Source organism: Leguminivora glycinivorella, chromosome 11 (genome assembly GCF_023078275.1).
Source record: "Leguminivora glycinivorella isolate SPB_JAAS2020 chromosome 11, LegGlyc_1.1, whole genome shotgun sequence".
Classification (NCBI taxonomy): domain Eukaryota; kingdom Metazoa; phylum Arthropoda; class Insecta; order Lepidoptera; family Tortricidae; genus Leguminivora; species Leguminivora glycinivorella.
The window spans coordinates 22,254,942-22,270,840 of NC_062981.1; the positions used below are offsets into that span (position 1 = coordinate 22,254,942).

At 39.5% G+C, this 15,899-nt stretch overlaps 1 protein-coding gene across 1 annotated transcript in view; it reads right to left on the reverse strand.

Annotated features, from left to right (window-relative positions):
- The window catches only part of LOC125231177 (ski oncogene), a 116,274-nt gene extending 100,644 nt beyond the window's left edge, over positions 1-15,630 (reverse strand). The window contains exon 1 of the mRNA XM_048136541.1: positions 14,501-15,630. Within this exon, the coding sequence (XP_047992498.1) occupies positions 14,501-15,283 (783 nt within the window). The 5' untranslated portion in view covers positions 15,284-15,630. The remainder of the gene's footprint in view (positions 1-14,500) is intronic.
- Positions 15,631-15,899: the final 269 nt, after the last annotated feature.

Consider the following 15,899-nt stretch of genomic DNA (forward strand, 5'->3'; position numbering starts at 1 on the left):
TAACGTATTGAAATATAGCTCTTGTGCCGGTTGACCGATGCAATTAAGTAAAACCGATGCTTTTCTGGCCTCCGTCATATTCTCCAAACCCGCCGCTGACACAAAAATTCTGAATGCTTGTTTAAATCTTAGCCATTGAGGGTATAAATCTTCGATTACCTCGAGATTCAGCGGCGTCGGCATGCGGTATTCAATGCCCGACATCTTGATTGTCTATCTTCTTTTCTTATTATGTTCTTACAGCAAAATGGAGCTTAGCTCTTCCACGACTGCGCCATGTAGTATTAAATAAAAGGTCTCTTGAATGGAGGAACACAGTATTTATTCTTCAAGTCTTATAATTATTATAACAAGTAAAATGCGTGCTGATCCATGCTTAGCTTGGCAGCGAAGAGGGTGTGGTCACCCGGTGACATTTACATCTAACTTTTTTAAAACGGGTGCGTTCAGAAACTAACAACTAAATAATTATATTTAGGCACAGATAATACATCTTCCTCTTTCTTCATATTTTCTTTACCTTTAAATAATTAAAGTAATATAAACATTTACAAGTACTGTAAGTGTAAGGGCACAGATAATACAGATAGAGTCCATGATGCTGAGCAAGATCCACTAGGTTTCCCAAAATGTCCTATGTAGTTTGTATGAAAACTTCCTTTTTTGTTACCAGATTTCTATACATTTTCGGTAACAAAAAAGGAAAGTTTCATACAATCAACCTAGGACATTTTGGGAAATCTAGTGGATCTTGCTCAGCATCATGGACTCTATCAGCCTACCAATTTTTATTCAAATCGGAGACGTGATCCAAATATACAAAGTAAACGGGAATTGCTGAAGAGCGATAGAGAGGAAGATAAAGATTTTCGTAGATTTTTTTTATGTTGGCTCATTGGGGGTCTCTAGTACAAAATTGCCCCGTTATTCAGCACTGAATGTATAGGGTATAGGTCCTTGATTTTAAGATAATATGTATCATTTGTAACAATAGTACATTATGTATTATGTAATAAGGGCGGAAAGTAAAGGATTACGAACGAGAGGCTGTTTGAAGCCCGACCTCGAAGGCGGAGAGCTTAAATAACTCAAGTGTAATATAATAGGTATAAAAACCTATGGGAGGGGGAGGCTAGAAACATTACCTAGAGTACCTAGACAAACGCCCTAGCTGCCTCTTCATACTTTAATCCTGCACCGAAAAGACTCAATACTCAACTTCAAAAGAGACTCATTAAAGAGCTTATCATTTCCTCCCTTGTTTTAAGAGCTCAGAATTAAACACATAGTTGTATTCAATATAAAAGCTTAAAGCCCCATTTAGCCTTTAAAAGCACTCATTTGCATGAATCGCGGTTTAAAATGTTATATGTGCTTTTATTTCGTGAGAACATATGCTCTTTCGGTTTTACTGGACATAAAAATACGCACTGTGCGCTGCTTTACACTTTTATTCCTATTTATTTATTACCCATACCCAACGAATCGCCTCACGGACCAGTATAAAAGACCTCAAGATGCAAACAACTACACGTAATTTTAGACCATGTTTATGCTAGTTTTTCACTTAGCTATAGCTTATACTTGTAAGCGATAACAGTCCAGCAATAATCAGCTGTACCTACACCAACCTACACCTACATCCTGTTGCCAAGCGGCCTAACCTGTCAAATACAAACAACGCTAAAAAAAGTCCATTCAACATAGTTTTTTATGCGTTTAGCAATGGCGATATTTGAAGCTAATGGTACTTATCGCTGAATACGTGTTTAACCTTACCTTGTAACTGCGATAAAGCTAAAATGTTTTAAGGCACACGTAAGGGAATGAAAGGTTAAGATTTTGCCAGCAGCATTTTTATGTTGGTAGTGCGATGCTTCGTAATTTAGTAGCGTTAGCTCGTAGGAGAGCAAAGAGAGCCTACGCTAACCGACCATGTTGGAACGTCTCCCTTTTAAAGTGATATACAAAGGTGGGTGGACTTTTAAAAATGGCTGGCTAACGTACGCATACAATTTGCATGCTGTACAGTCGGAATACTAATAAGGTATATTTTTAATTCTGTTTTCGAATGCAGTTGACGACAGGACAGATAATGTAACAATGAAATTAAGTGAAAATGTTGGCTAAAGATGTTAATTTATGCGTTTTAAATTTGCAACAGAGGTAGTACCTACTGTTGACAGGTAAAAGTAGAATAAGTAAGTAGTTATAATACCTATTTACCCAAGTTGACTAGTTTCAGCGTATGCTGAACATTATTATGTTTTAGGAAATTAAAGAGCCGCTAACGCTCTAGTCCAAAGCCCAACTGGTGAATTAAACATCTCAAAATTTGAGTCTGCTTTACAGATTCCAGACGCAGGTAAGATATAAATGAATGGGTGGCCTTTTTAGCTCTCTGTGTAGACTATAATCTTAGACAACGTATTAAAATAAGATCTGTGACTCTCATTTCCAAGAGTTTAGTAAAGCACTTTCGCCCTAGTTTCTGGTATGAACTGTACCTTTTATGTTGCACCCTGCTACAAATAGTACCCCAGGCACTTGAGTCGGCCATTAAAAGTGGGTATGTATGTACGTGTCGAGTAATCCCGCAACTTTGCCGCGTTATGTACAATATCATGTTAGCGACTATGTGCTTAGAATCTTTAAACCACATGTGACGCTCGAGAGTCTTCACAGTTACAATAATTATTAATTATTAATTAAGTGTTTGTTAAAAGTATAATACAAATATATACTTAGCTAAGTACTAATATTGTCTCTTCTAAAAAATTTTGTGACCTCTGGCCAATATTGATCTCATCAGTATTATGCCTACAATTTTATCACTTATCTATGTGAATAAAGTAGTATCCATTACGCTTTGGCAAATACAGTTATGAGAGTGTGAGAGTGACAGATGTCTTATCCACGTGGATAAGTGAAAAAATTGGAAGCATAATACGCCGGCAGGGCTACCACATGATTAGCGCGAAATTATGTCGCCACGAGATAGATCCAAAATAGTGTTGTCATTTACACAGTCATAAAAACTCTACAACATCAATGTTTCTCTCTAAGTCTACTACCAAATTTCTCGATCCTAAGCTCCTAGTTACATCACAAGCTTTCAGAAGCACTAACGATCAATACAGTAGGTCAAGGGCTGAACCCCTGGTTACAGGGCGTAGTATGTGCAAGGGCTTCTTTGTAGTAACAACGTGAAGTACTTATCAATTCTTATCGAAGTAACAATCATTGCGGTAGTAAATATTGAAAATAGGTACCTATTGATAAGTGCTGCGAACTGATTAGAAGTTACCCATGCGAGGTAAACAAATTATTTGTTTGCCCTTCGGAACGAAAAGTGTCTTCTTTCGGCCGGCTGCAAAATGAACTAGCACACATGTACTTAGGACAGATTCGACCAGCATGCAGCAGGTATTTCAATGCAAGACGTAGAGAGAGTAGAATACTTAAAGCCCGCTACAACAATCACTGTCTTATATTATAGGCCATTTTTAGGGTTCCGTAGCCAAAATGGCAAAAACGGAACCCTTATAGTTTCGTCATGTCCGTCTGTCCGTCTGTCCGTCTGTCCGTCTGTCCGTCTGTCACAGCCGATTTACTCGGAAACTATAAGTACTACAGTGATGAAATTTGATGGGAATATGTGTTGTATGAACCGCTACAAAATTATGACACTAAATAGTAAAAAAAAGAATTGGGGGTGGGGCCCCCCATACATGTAACTGAGGGATGAAAATTTTTTTTTCGATGTACATACCCGTGTGGGGTATCAATGGAAAGGTCTTTTAAAATGATATAAAGTTTTCTAAAAAACATTTTTCTTAAAGTGAACGGTTTTTGAGATATCAGCTCTCAAAGTCGTAAAAAGTATGTCCCCCCCCCTCTATTTTTATAACTACGGGGTATAAAATTCTAAAAAAAATAGAGGTGATGCATGCTAATTAACTCTTTCAACGATTTTTGGTTTGATCAAAGTATCTCTTATAGTTTTTGAGATAATTGACATAATAAGTTTATTATATTTGCTGCTACGGAACCCTTTGTGCGCGAGCCCGACTCGCACTTGTTTACCTACTGTTCCAACTGATTAACATACATCGAGGTTTTGGGAGCGGGAATCAATTCGTGTATTTATAACTCTGTTTATAGTAACTTGAATTACTGAAATATAGATTAAACTATGTATCTGGCTCCAAATGTACATAGAAATGTTATAGTAATTACTGTTGTTCATCGTTTTCACCCTTTTTGGGCTAGTGAAAATCATTCCCGCTCCCAAAACCCCGGCTGATTAATTAGATTAGATTAGATTAGATTTCTTTATTTCATGATAAAAAATACACTATAAATTTGCTACATGTCAAAATATGGTCCTCGCCTCGAGTCAAAAAAGGTGTGGTACCCCTGCTAAACTTAAAGCTTTTTTCGAGTTCTTTCTACTTGAGTTAATTTATAGTTTTGTTTTATATAAAATGGCCAAAACAACAGAAAATCAGCTCCCCAACGAGCGACACCACGCTGTGTGCCATCCGTTTTAGCGCTCGACTTGTTTTTCTCCTAATCCGTTTCTAATAGGATTAGAAATCCTACTTTTTTTTAAGTTTAGATCATCTTATTACAGTCTTTAAAAACTTCGGGGTCAAGATTTTTCTGAAAAGTGTAATTTCCCACAAAGTTCTCTATATAACTTGAAAAAACCCTCGTAAAATGTTAGTTTCCGATCTTTTTTGCAATCTCAATGTAACGAAATAGTACATTACGATACAAGTGCGTAAAAAAGGAAGTTCGAAACGAGTGGCGATAAATTAAAATACGACCGAAGGGAGTGTTTTAAATCGACACGAGTTACGAATTTCCTTTTCGCACGTGTATCGTACGACGTTTTTCAGTACAGATGGCACTCCGAAGTTTCGACCTGGCATATAATGAACCACTTCTCGCACTAGTGCGTAAAAAAAAACACCATCTGTACTGAAAAAGTTATTAATAGTTAATCTGTTTAAGGTACAGCGAGGCAAATCTCGACTGGGGGACAAATGTAAATGTTTTACAATGTTTGCATTATTAAATAGATTGTCCACTGGTTATATATGGTATTCGTGTTCAGTGGATTGGATACATATAGAACTCAACATCATCATGGAAAAGATGGATTAGTTACAATTGCTCCACAGTCGAGATTTGCCTCGCTGTACCTTACATGTCAACTACACCAGCCAGAACTTTCAGACCAATATAGTCAACACGAAAATATATTGTTTGGCGCATATCAACTTCTAAATCGTGCAAGGTCACAGAAGTTTCGAATGTTTCGATGACAACACCCATTCAGTGTTCAGTGTGTTATTAACAATTATTATGTAAATTATAGTAGGTACATACTTTTAAAATTTCATATTCACGTTGTCAAGGAAATTCCTCTTAAAGATATTTAAATCCTTCCAGATCTATGTGAGCTACTCCGGATCCGGATGTGGAACACTCCCTTTTTGCCAAAGTTTTCTGGAGGTACTACTGATAGGTACTACCACAGAATATATAATAGTACAAGTACAGAAGGCCCACTGCTTTGATGTTCTCGAAATGCCGCCTTTTTAAATGCCTACAAAATTCTAACAAAGAAACGAGCCGCACGTGCGCAGCGTCGGATGATAGGGTTGCCTATGGATTAAAACGAATTAATTCTCAGATAAAATGTTAACGATCGTGTAATTTCTTGAGCTTGCCGTGGGCCTCAGTCAATCTGTGTAAGAATGTCCTATAATATTTACTTATTATTTATTTATTTATTTTATTTCTGTGATGAGCACAGATATTTGGTCCTGAGTCATGGATGTTTTCTATGTAATATGTAAGTATGTAATCTATATACGTATGTATATCGTCGCCTTGCACTCATAGTAGGTACTTAGTTTGGGCATAAATTAAATATAACATATATGTTATAATTATTTAATTTATGGTTTGGGGCTGGGTTGATCTGTGTAAGGTGTCCCCCAATATTTATTTATTTATTTAACGCTCTGAGCTCTGCCTTTGGCACCTTCATAGTTCTACAATTTATACTTAACTCATGACGAATACCCCTAATTGCAAGATAATAATTACTCAGAGCGGATTAAGTCATTAAAAATACGTGAACATGTTAATTTCATTCAAATAACATTTTAATCCGAGTTGCGGGCGGTAATCATGACATTATAATTGCGATTTTGGAAATACCCACCTGTGAACGTTGTGCTTTATAATTTTCGTGTCAGAGACAAGTTACTGAACCTTGGAAATTATATGTTAGAGATGTTTATGTAACTAGTAATTCGAACACAAACTATAATCGCAATCGCATTCAAGAGGTAAATGCTTTCTGTAAACTTATTTAGGGTACCCGACTTATTAAGTAGCTGTACCTATGGGGTTTTACAAAAATGGAGAATATAAGTTTTTAAAGGTCGGAAATGCACATGTAACATCCCCCAGACTTTTTGCGATGGTCTATCTACTATTTAATTACTTGTCATTCTAGATGCATTCACCCGATTGTCATTTGTTAACTTCAACAATATTTTTAACATTCTTCATCGATATGATTTGTTGAGCGGAGCTGGTTCAGTTGCTGCATGGACTAAGATAACAAAAACTCTGTTTTGTGGTTGCTTATGATTTTATTTTATATCTTGAATCGCCTAAGTAGGTAGCAGTGGCGCTTGGTGAAAATTTCTGCTAGGAAACACTGAGCAAAAAGAAACCTACCTTAACATTAAGTACCTACTTTACTAGTAATAAATTTTAGGCAAGCCGGTGGGAATCGGCTTGTATGGACCAGCCGCTGCTGGTAGGTAGTACTTACTAACGGAGACTGCGACAGCATTAATTAGGTCCAACGGGATAAATTAATTACCCATTGCAAGCAGTTGACAGACCGAATATATGATTACTGTCCCAAGAGCCAACATATCCGCAAGACGCCAGTACATCGTCAGACAGTTGACAACCTGCAGTTTCCAGTATATCATTATGGTCTCAAGATGAAATGCCAAAGAAACTAGTAGATGTAGGTATATCCTTAGTGGTCCAGCGTTCGCTCCGCGTTCTTGCATCCTATTGGCTAGGACAGCGGGCGCGGCCGCTCACTTCTCACGACTAAAGTACTTGATAAACTAATGTCATTCTATGCTATAGATATACGTATAGCCCTATCTGTACTATTGAGGGCACTGAGATATGCCAGGCCTTAGTTTGTTGCCATTTTAACGACGGAGAGAATTGTAAACGTTTTCTCAAACCAGTTAGACTGTAGAAAACGTAGGAAAATATTTACTTATGGAATTTGATGTTATATCTTCCTTTAGAAGGGGTAGGTCAATCTAGAAGTAGACATAGTATAAGGTGTATAGAGTAATTATTATTTATTTACTGTAACCATCATGCTACCATTGCTAACCAATAGTTAGATTTTTTGTTGAACCAAATTATTTACTTCATACCGGTTTCATAAAATTCATAAAGGTTCTGAAAAGGCGGTCATCTTCAAATTCGATGTTCTGAAAGCGTATCGCTCCTAAACGTATCAATCGGCATACCTCTGTAGAAAACTGATACATTTTCCATGGAGTCGTCATGTTTAATGGTTTGGCAGTTATTTCATTCCCATCCTTACAATGGCATCAATTATACTACGCTAACAGACGTTGAGTAACCCGGGAAGTTCGAGCGAGTGTGTCAGTGTTGTCAAAACTAGGTTAAGGCCGAAACTGGAATCGACTAATTTTCGAACCTAAGGGATTAAATTGACCTTCTGATTCTGATCCCAGAGGATTCACAATTACTGGGCTGCCGCGATGACTCAAAATAAGTATTGGTTTCCATCCATCACTTTGTTCAGGTCAGAGCGGTATCACAATAAATTTCACACAGAAGTGGCCTACGATGGAGTGAGTACGCCCAGAAGATGCCTGTTTACTCTTGATTTGAAGGTTAGGTTAGGGTATCTCCACCATACTACCTGAGATATTTAATGTTGTGCAACAATTTTAGCTCACATTTTGATAGCGGCAAGAATTCAGCATCTGCCCGGGTGTTCGGGTGCAGCGTATGTCGTAAACTGGGTGAAGGTCGAGGCTCGAAGACGGATTTTAGGGTTTTTCGGCCCTACGCAAAACTAAATCTGGCGGAAGGCCAATTAGATTAGCTTGACCTTTTGTGGAAAGAATATGCGAAACGCTGAATCGGCCTCTTACTAACAGGAAATGTTTTCAACAGATTTGGAGAGGGTTATCGATCTGGGAAAATTATAGAATTTCGTTTCTTAAGTTTTGTTTGGTTGTGGTGTTGTGCCAGATTGATCAAGAAATCTGTATGTCCGCTAATATTTATAACGTGTTCCTGTCAGATTTGTAACGCATTGAGATCGACCGCTGGTGAATGATCCATGTGTGTTTATTTTATTTTTAAAGTACCTTCCAAAAGGTTTGACGATCAATGTTTATTAACATTTTTATATTAAAGGAAAAAATGGAAAAATTTACGCTTCCGGCGGGACTTGAACCCGCACCATTTTTGCAATCCGTGCAATGCTCTTACCAATTGAGCTACGGAAGCCACGCCGGACTTCGCAAATCTTTCCATGCCTTTCCTTATGTGCAAAAATGGTGCGGGTTCAAGTCCCGCCGGAAGCGTAAATTTTTCCTTTTTTTCCTTTAATATAAAAATGTTTAGAATCGTTAGCAGACGTTTCTGCTTAATAAAAATTAATGTTTATTAATGCATTAAAAGTACAAACAATTTAGACGTACCTTGTATTCCCAAGACCCTAAATTTCCCGAAACCACTCATCATAAACGGCAGAAAGCAGGAAAACCAACGCTTTCCAAGAAACGGCGATTACAGTAGACAAGCCGCACATCGAGACGTGCAATGACATGTAATAACAGTGGGGGCAGCGGGATTTGCATTCGCAGAACCGTTTAAAGTGGGAGTTCAAGATCTTGCCGATTTATTATGTCTCGGAACTGTTGAGTTATCTCCTGCAGTTAAAACCTTATTAATGATGAATGAGGGGAAGCCCTGTCAAAACCTTGCAGCTTCGCTTCTCCAGATTTTATGTGCGAATTAAGGTTTATGATTTATTGCTTTTCCGACTTTTGGGCAAATGTGTCTTCTTTATAATTTTTCTTTGGTTCTAAATCAAAAGAAAGATAGTTTTAATGCATGGGACCTGGTCTTGGCATCAGTCAAGAGATAAAGTGATATGTAGCCTGAAATATATATTATAAATAATTACATCCAATGCGGTAGTTTTGATTAGCTGTCTATTTGAAAACATAAACTACTGATTTGTTATTTATTGGATACTGGGGTCGGGCTAAGATGAAAATAATTGATAGAAAATTCCAATAAAACTATTGCATAATATATCATCCCTTTAAATACATTTTTGCTTCATTTGAAGTTTCTCGATCTACAATTACTATGTTTGCTAGGCACCAGAACAGAGTGATCAGTGAGGGTGTGTTACAGTGCAATAATTACACTAGCATGTAGATCATTGTCTTCCCCTACTGTTGAATTGTAATCTCTGCGCACGCCTCGTTGACGGCTGTCACGCGCGCGCTGCGTCTGCGCAACGCAGGCCGCGGCGCAACCAACCGTCCGCAGAACAATCGACGAACGGGATTCTGGGCTCCATATTTTACTTCGCATGCATAAACATCTGTTTTACGGGTACTTTCTATTATCTGATCTGTGAAACTGTTTTTCTTTCTCTAAGGGCGTTATCAATTACATTTGGGAAGTGCGCAACGAACTTGCTCGTAAATACTGGATGCTAAATGTGATAAAGCTCTTAGTGTTAAAAAATTTTCCTAACATAAATACCTAATCTGATGTTTTGAAAGTTTATAGCATTACTTGCAGTACAGGGCAAACTGACTACCCATCATTAAGTTGTCATAGTCATAGTGTCATTGCTTCCATCAAAGATAAAATAAAATACTAAGCAATGGAGAATAGACTCAAGTGATTATTTATGCGACTGCGACACATAACACTGTAAGTGTAATAAATTTTGACTGATCTGTTGAATGAGTTCCGGTCAGGAAAACACATCGGAGCCAAAATTTTCCATTTCTATTTCAATCCGAAGATTGTGAAAGACTGCCTCGTATCATACCACATTCGATTTTCAAATAGGTAGTAAATACATATATTTATATCCTTTTATGTTTCATGCATCACAGCTTCAACATTACGACCATACAATCCAAAGGGACATCTTTACGAATGCACAATCATACTAACAAATGAGAAGATAACTTTGTCCCAGTATTTACGATGTTTTAAGCATGTCAGTGCCTTTGTTTTGCTGGTGTTACAGTGTAATGCCATTTTAAAAGGCGGTGTGAGTCAGCTTATGTGCTTAATAGGCTGGATATAAGTATAAATATAAATACTGCTGAAGCGTTTACGACCTCCATGATTATCGTCGCTTACAGAGTGGACGGGAGTAGGTAGCCCTCTTGCAAAGTTAATATAATTCAGACTAGAATCTTTGCATTTCCCAAAATATTTTTCTATGTTTGCCTGGGCTGAGCACAAGACTCTCTCTTGGGTTTCCTTATGATCGGATTTATCCAGAATTTTTGGGCCTACCTAGCTAGACTTGCAGGACAATTCAATATTTGTCCGGATTAGAGATGGGCCGAATATGGACTTTGCCGAATACGAATATTCGGCCGAACATTCGGTTCAGCTCTTACCGAACCGAACATTCGGCCTAATATTCGGTTACGCCATATTTTTAAAGAGGATGTTCATTAAAACTATTAAATGATTTATAATGGTTAGATATGTTACTACAACTATGTTCTTATGATTTAGTGGATAACTAAAACTTTGTTAAAACAACTCTGAAGTTTGAACTCTTCTCAACTCTTAAACTACGGTGTTCTAACTTTTTTACAAAACAATTGTATTTATATTTTGACGCGTAGGTAATTATCTCTTTTTAGTAGTTCCTTGGAAAGCTACTAAAATAGGAGCTTATTATCCAATGGAATACGTAAGATCTTCATTAGTTATTTACTTTGTTTATTCGGTAAATATTCGGCAATGCAACCGAATTATTCGGCCGAATACGAACATTGAAAAACTTGCCGAATATGCCGAATACCGAATATTAACCGAATATTCGGCCCATCTCTAGTCCGGATGCTCCGGATGTCTGAATATACTTCCTACTCGCTAAAGACTACTTGCGATCTCAGATATTGGATCAAATGAGATGTGTTACCACTTACCAGTTAATCTTTATTCTATTTTTGACTCAATTTATTACATACAAAATAATAAACAAACTTACCTATAAGTTTAGCGCCAGTATTATTATACTTCATGTATGATGTGCTTAGTCCAAGACATTACTTTCTTAATCTGAATTGTAATTTCAGTTTCTTGTTAAGAGGTATTAAATTGTATCTTGCTAAGCAGTTCGAATATTATCCTTGGTGCTTTGCGTCCTCCTAATGGCAGAGTTTCTTATGTTTTAACAATTATTAAACGAGTTTATGCAGTTTAACGATTATGTGGCTTAGTGCAGCAGTTAACTACATTAAGTACATTTGCAAGTCTCAGGCCAGGCATATCAGGCGGGTTTCTGGACTTTCTAGGTAGATAACTCATATAAAAAGGTTCATTAGCTTACTTCACCATAATCCTAGAAGTCTGAATCGTGTTGATTCTGTTCGAAAGCAGCACTTTTTAGGAGGTTGCCTTGCCTTCAATAATCGTAAAAGAATATTTTTTACGGATTTTTAAATGATAAAGACAGTAACATTTTCTGTTTGTTTCCCTTGTAATCTTTCTGTTGTTTCTCTCGAAAGAATAGTGCTCAATATTTGCTTCTATTTTGGCTTACTAAATCAGATCTTCGTCATACTTATTGACAATTGATATCAATGTTATTGACTCTTGGCTTCAGAAAATGTTTAATTTTTTATTTGTGCAGTGGTTAGCTCTTTTCATAATATTTTCCAAGCCTGTCAATCCTGTCATTAGCCTTGTCAGAGACTTTAGTCTCTGAATTTGGAACTTACTATAATCTGTAGTTTAAAACTCAAAATTAACTTGTTCTTATAAGTTAACAAGAACTTCTAAAGCATTAATTTCCTTATAAACCGACTCCTTCAACGTTGCACCTCCACCGAGTGCAGTAACCGGCGATTTAGAAACAACAGTTACCCGTACAGGTTTAGCCATCGGGGCAATTTGCTACCGTGGCGTTTACGTATCTCGATCTCATAAATTACACGCTATGAGCCCTTTGAGAGATGTATTATACATTATATGAGGCGATGGAAAGGGTTCCGGATAAAGCCTAGTTAGCTTGTGGGTTAAATACACCCTGGAGATGTCTAATGTCCTTAATACGTGCCAGAAGCAGGACTTTTGCGGACTTCATCCGCTTAGTTGCTAATAATATTCTAATAGGAACTTCGTCTCAGGGGATTTTTGGGATGTGCCCTGTCTTCAAACACTCATATGTTTTCGGTGCTTGTGAATGAGAGTAGCAACTAAAGATTAAATTTGTCATTAAAGAATGGATTTTACTTTTTGTAAACTCTAATTTGGCTTATCTTCATCATGCTTAGCTTGCTTCGTTTGATAATTTTCTTGAGAGTTTTCGAAGTAGGTACTTATCTAAGTATTCTGCACCTATATCTTATTTTATCCTGAACATCAAGATATTCTTATAAGCAAGGCTGAAGTAAAACAAGATTTTCAAGTAGAGCTCGCCATTCCACAGACTTGTTTTGAAACATTATCTATAGCGCGGAATCATACGCCATTTAACATTCCGCTGAAGGACGAGGCATACTGAACAGCGATTTATACTCGCAATTTACTTTGTAATGTCGGCGGCCGATAGATCCGGCCGATCGTGAAGTTCCTAGGCATATTGTGAGACGAGAAAATCATTATTTCTCATTCATAAGTCGATTAGGGCTCCTATTTTTGAGCAGTTTCAGATTCGGGGATCTAAGGCAATCTGACGAATCTATCCTACCTCTTATTAAACACATATCACATATGTTTATGGATTCCTTCAAATTATTATCCAGGAACTGCAATCTGCTGCCGACAGTAAGTTACACGAAATTCGTACTGTATGGTTGTTTTGAAAACGGTCAATCCGGTTTCAGACCAGTTTTTCGGGCCAGGTTAGCAAGTTTGTTCAATTGTTGCGGATTTTGGGAGTGACAGTGCGGAGTTGTAGAATGTTATAATGACAAGGGTCGACATTACGTAAATGGAGCTTGTATTTTGCTTTCAAATTGCGAATAGTACACAATGTATTCTTGTTATTAGAAAGGGTCTTTCTAGATCTCTTTGTAAGAGGATTTAAACGTATCTCTCGTGTGGGAGGCTACTATAAAATACTATTTGAGATTTCGGTAAAGATACCTTCTCCAATAATGTCTGGCTTTTGATATATTTTCCATTGATCTTTTCCCAATCAAACGATTCTTATTTAAAGTATGCATGTAATTCTTACTCATTTCTTCTGAACTTTGAGAATTGAGACTGATATTTTGAGTGTTTTTTAACCCCAATCTACGCCATATCTCAAATTGAGTGACATGACATGATATACTTAGGTGCCTAATTGAAGATAGGTGCCTAGTTGCCTTGCCTACCCAATATGGATTCCTTAACACATGTAGAAGGTGAGTGAACTTACTCGACCGACTCAAGTTATCATCACCAATTAACCCCAGATGGCTCGACTTTGACCTCAAGTCAAGTTATTAGTATCCCAGCCAATAACATCGCTCTTTTTGCAATAAACTTCATTATCTTCTGCTAAACACTCATGTTGTCTATCGCTGCTGATAAGCTTGTTTTTCGCAAAGATAATATTACGCAGACATAATACTTAATCGGAGGCACCCAAAATTGTAGATAGTGGAAAACGTGACAGCTGGTAAGAGACGAAACGTGACAAAGGGTCTAATATTGTCGATGGCTTTTCAAGCGCCTCTTCCCATAGACCCGGATGCGAATACCGGGCTTTTGTGCCCCGTTATAAAAACAGGCCACTCCAAACCAAAGTGCCAATTGGTGCGAATCTGCGTTTTGGGCGATGAAAAGAATTGACGCGGTGTTTTTCAATTCTTTTTAAGGTTCCTAAAATGAAATTTTTAGCTTTGCGATATCCTTCTGCATGTCAGTATTATACCTTATTCCAATAAGCTCAGAACTTATATGAGAATTATTCCAACCTTATTCAAATAAGATTCTTCTAAGAAAAGGGCGAATATCTTTGTTTCGCGTTGACGACCCGTTTGTCGCTCGTTGTTCGCCCTTATTTATTCAGAATTCGTCGAAAGATGTCATAACCGGGAACGAGGAGATGAAAGGAAAAGGGTGACAAAGATTTGAACGGACGATAAGACAACTTAGCTTTGTTTCTTATGTAGTTATATCTTACCTGTTTTCGCTTCAAAGCGTGCTTAAGAGGAACGACGATCTGCGGCTCGTCCACGTCCAGAGCGTCCAGCAACGCGGCGCACTTCTCCTTGTCCTGTTCCTCATCCGCCACTAATAAGAAACGCCGCCACCGCGCGGAGTCGAAGCCCCAGTGGCAGGTTCGGTTCTCCGTGGCGTGCGTGTGGCAGACAAACCGCCGCGGACTGTACATAGCACGGCACTCCAAACATTGCACTAGGTTTAAATCGGACGAAAACACCCCACGGCTGCCGCCGAAGCACTCGTGGTAGACGCGGTACCCGGACAGTTTGTGCGGCCGAGAGCCTTGCGGAGTGTGCAGCAGAGCCGCACACAGCCTCTCCGCATCAGTCTGCGTTATCAACCCACAAGAGAAGGCCGAGTGGGGCAAAACACTATTAGATTTCAACTCGTAAAGCTGTTCAGGGGTACAGCGCGAGCAGTAGATCTGCAGCTCATCACACACTCTGTTAATCTGTTCCAAAGTAAAGTCGGTGAGCACGGAGGTGAGGATCTGCGGCAGACAGAGGCGCCGCTCGCCGCCCACGCTGAAGCAGGAGATGGGCTCGCCCTCGAGCAGGGTCTCGCCGCGCTCGCCGCGCACCCGGTCGGGCGCCAGCAGGATGGGCGGGTTGGGCGCGGGCGGCGGCGGCGGCGGACTGCGCGCCGGCCGCGCTCCCTGCACGCCCGGGCCCTGCAGGCTCCGCGGCGCGTGCGCCTGGTACGTCTTCAGCACTGACGTTATGTGAGGAGTCACCACATCCATGGTACACGGGCGCAGCGCATGTCACACTACCGCGCGAGCGCACTGCGGGCGCCGGCCGCGCCGCGCTCCGTCCGCGGCCGAGACATGTCTGCGAGTGAGCCGTCGCGACCGGGCGAGCGCGCCCCGCGCCGGCGTCTCCGCCCCGTCGCCGAACGCACACCCGTGCAAAAATACGCAAATAAACTCGTCACATTTCGTATTTATGAGCCGTTCGAACTCTATATTCGTGTGGCACCCGTCGGTGGTCGGGTTTGCGATCTCGTATTCTTTAAAATCGCCGTTTGGGCGCCCAAAAAACCAAACAAAATGGTACGTAATAGATGCGGGCGGCTGAGACGGGGGCGTGGATTCCGGCGACCGGCCGCAGTCAAAGCAGCAGACGGATGGCTCGGCTACTGGAGAGTCTAGCCGGCCCGCGGCCCCCGCGCCGCTGCCCCCGCGCGGCGCGTCACGTGACCGACCTTCCCGTCAAAATATCCAGAATGGCGGCGCGAGCTGCGCCCGCTCGCGACACAGATCACCGAGCGCGTAGACAGTTACACCTATACAAAATTTTGGTAGTCTCACAGAGTTACGGAGATTAAGAATGAGTTATTTTATATGTACTTATATTTTT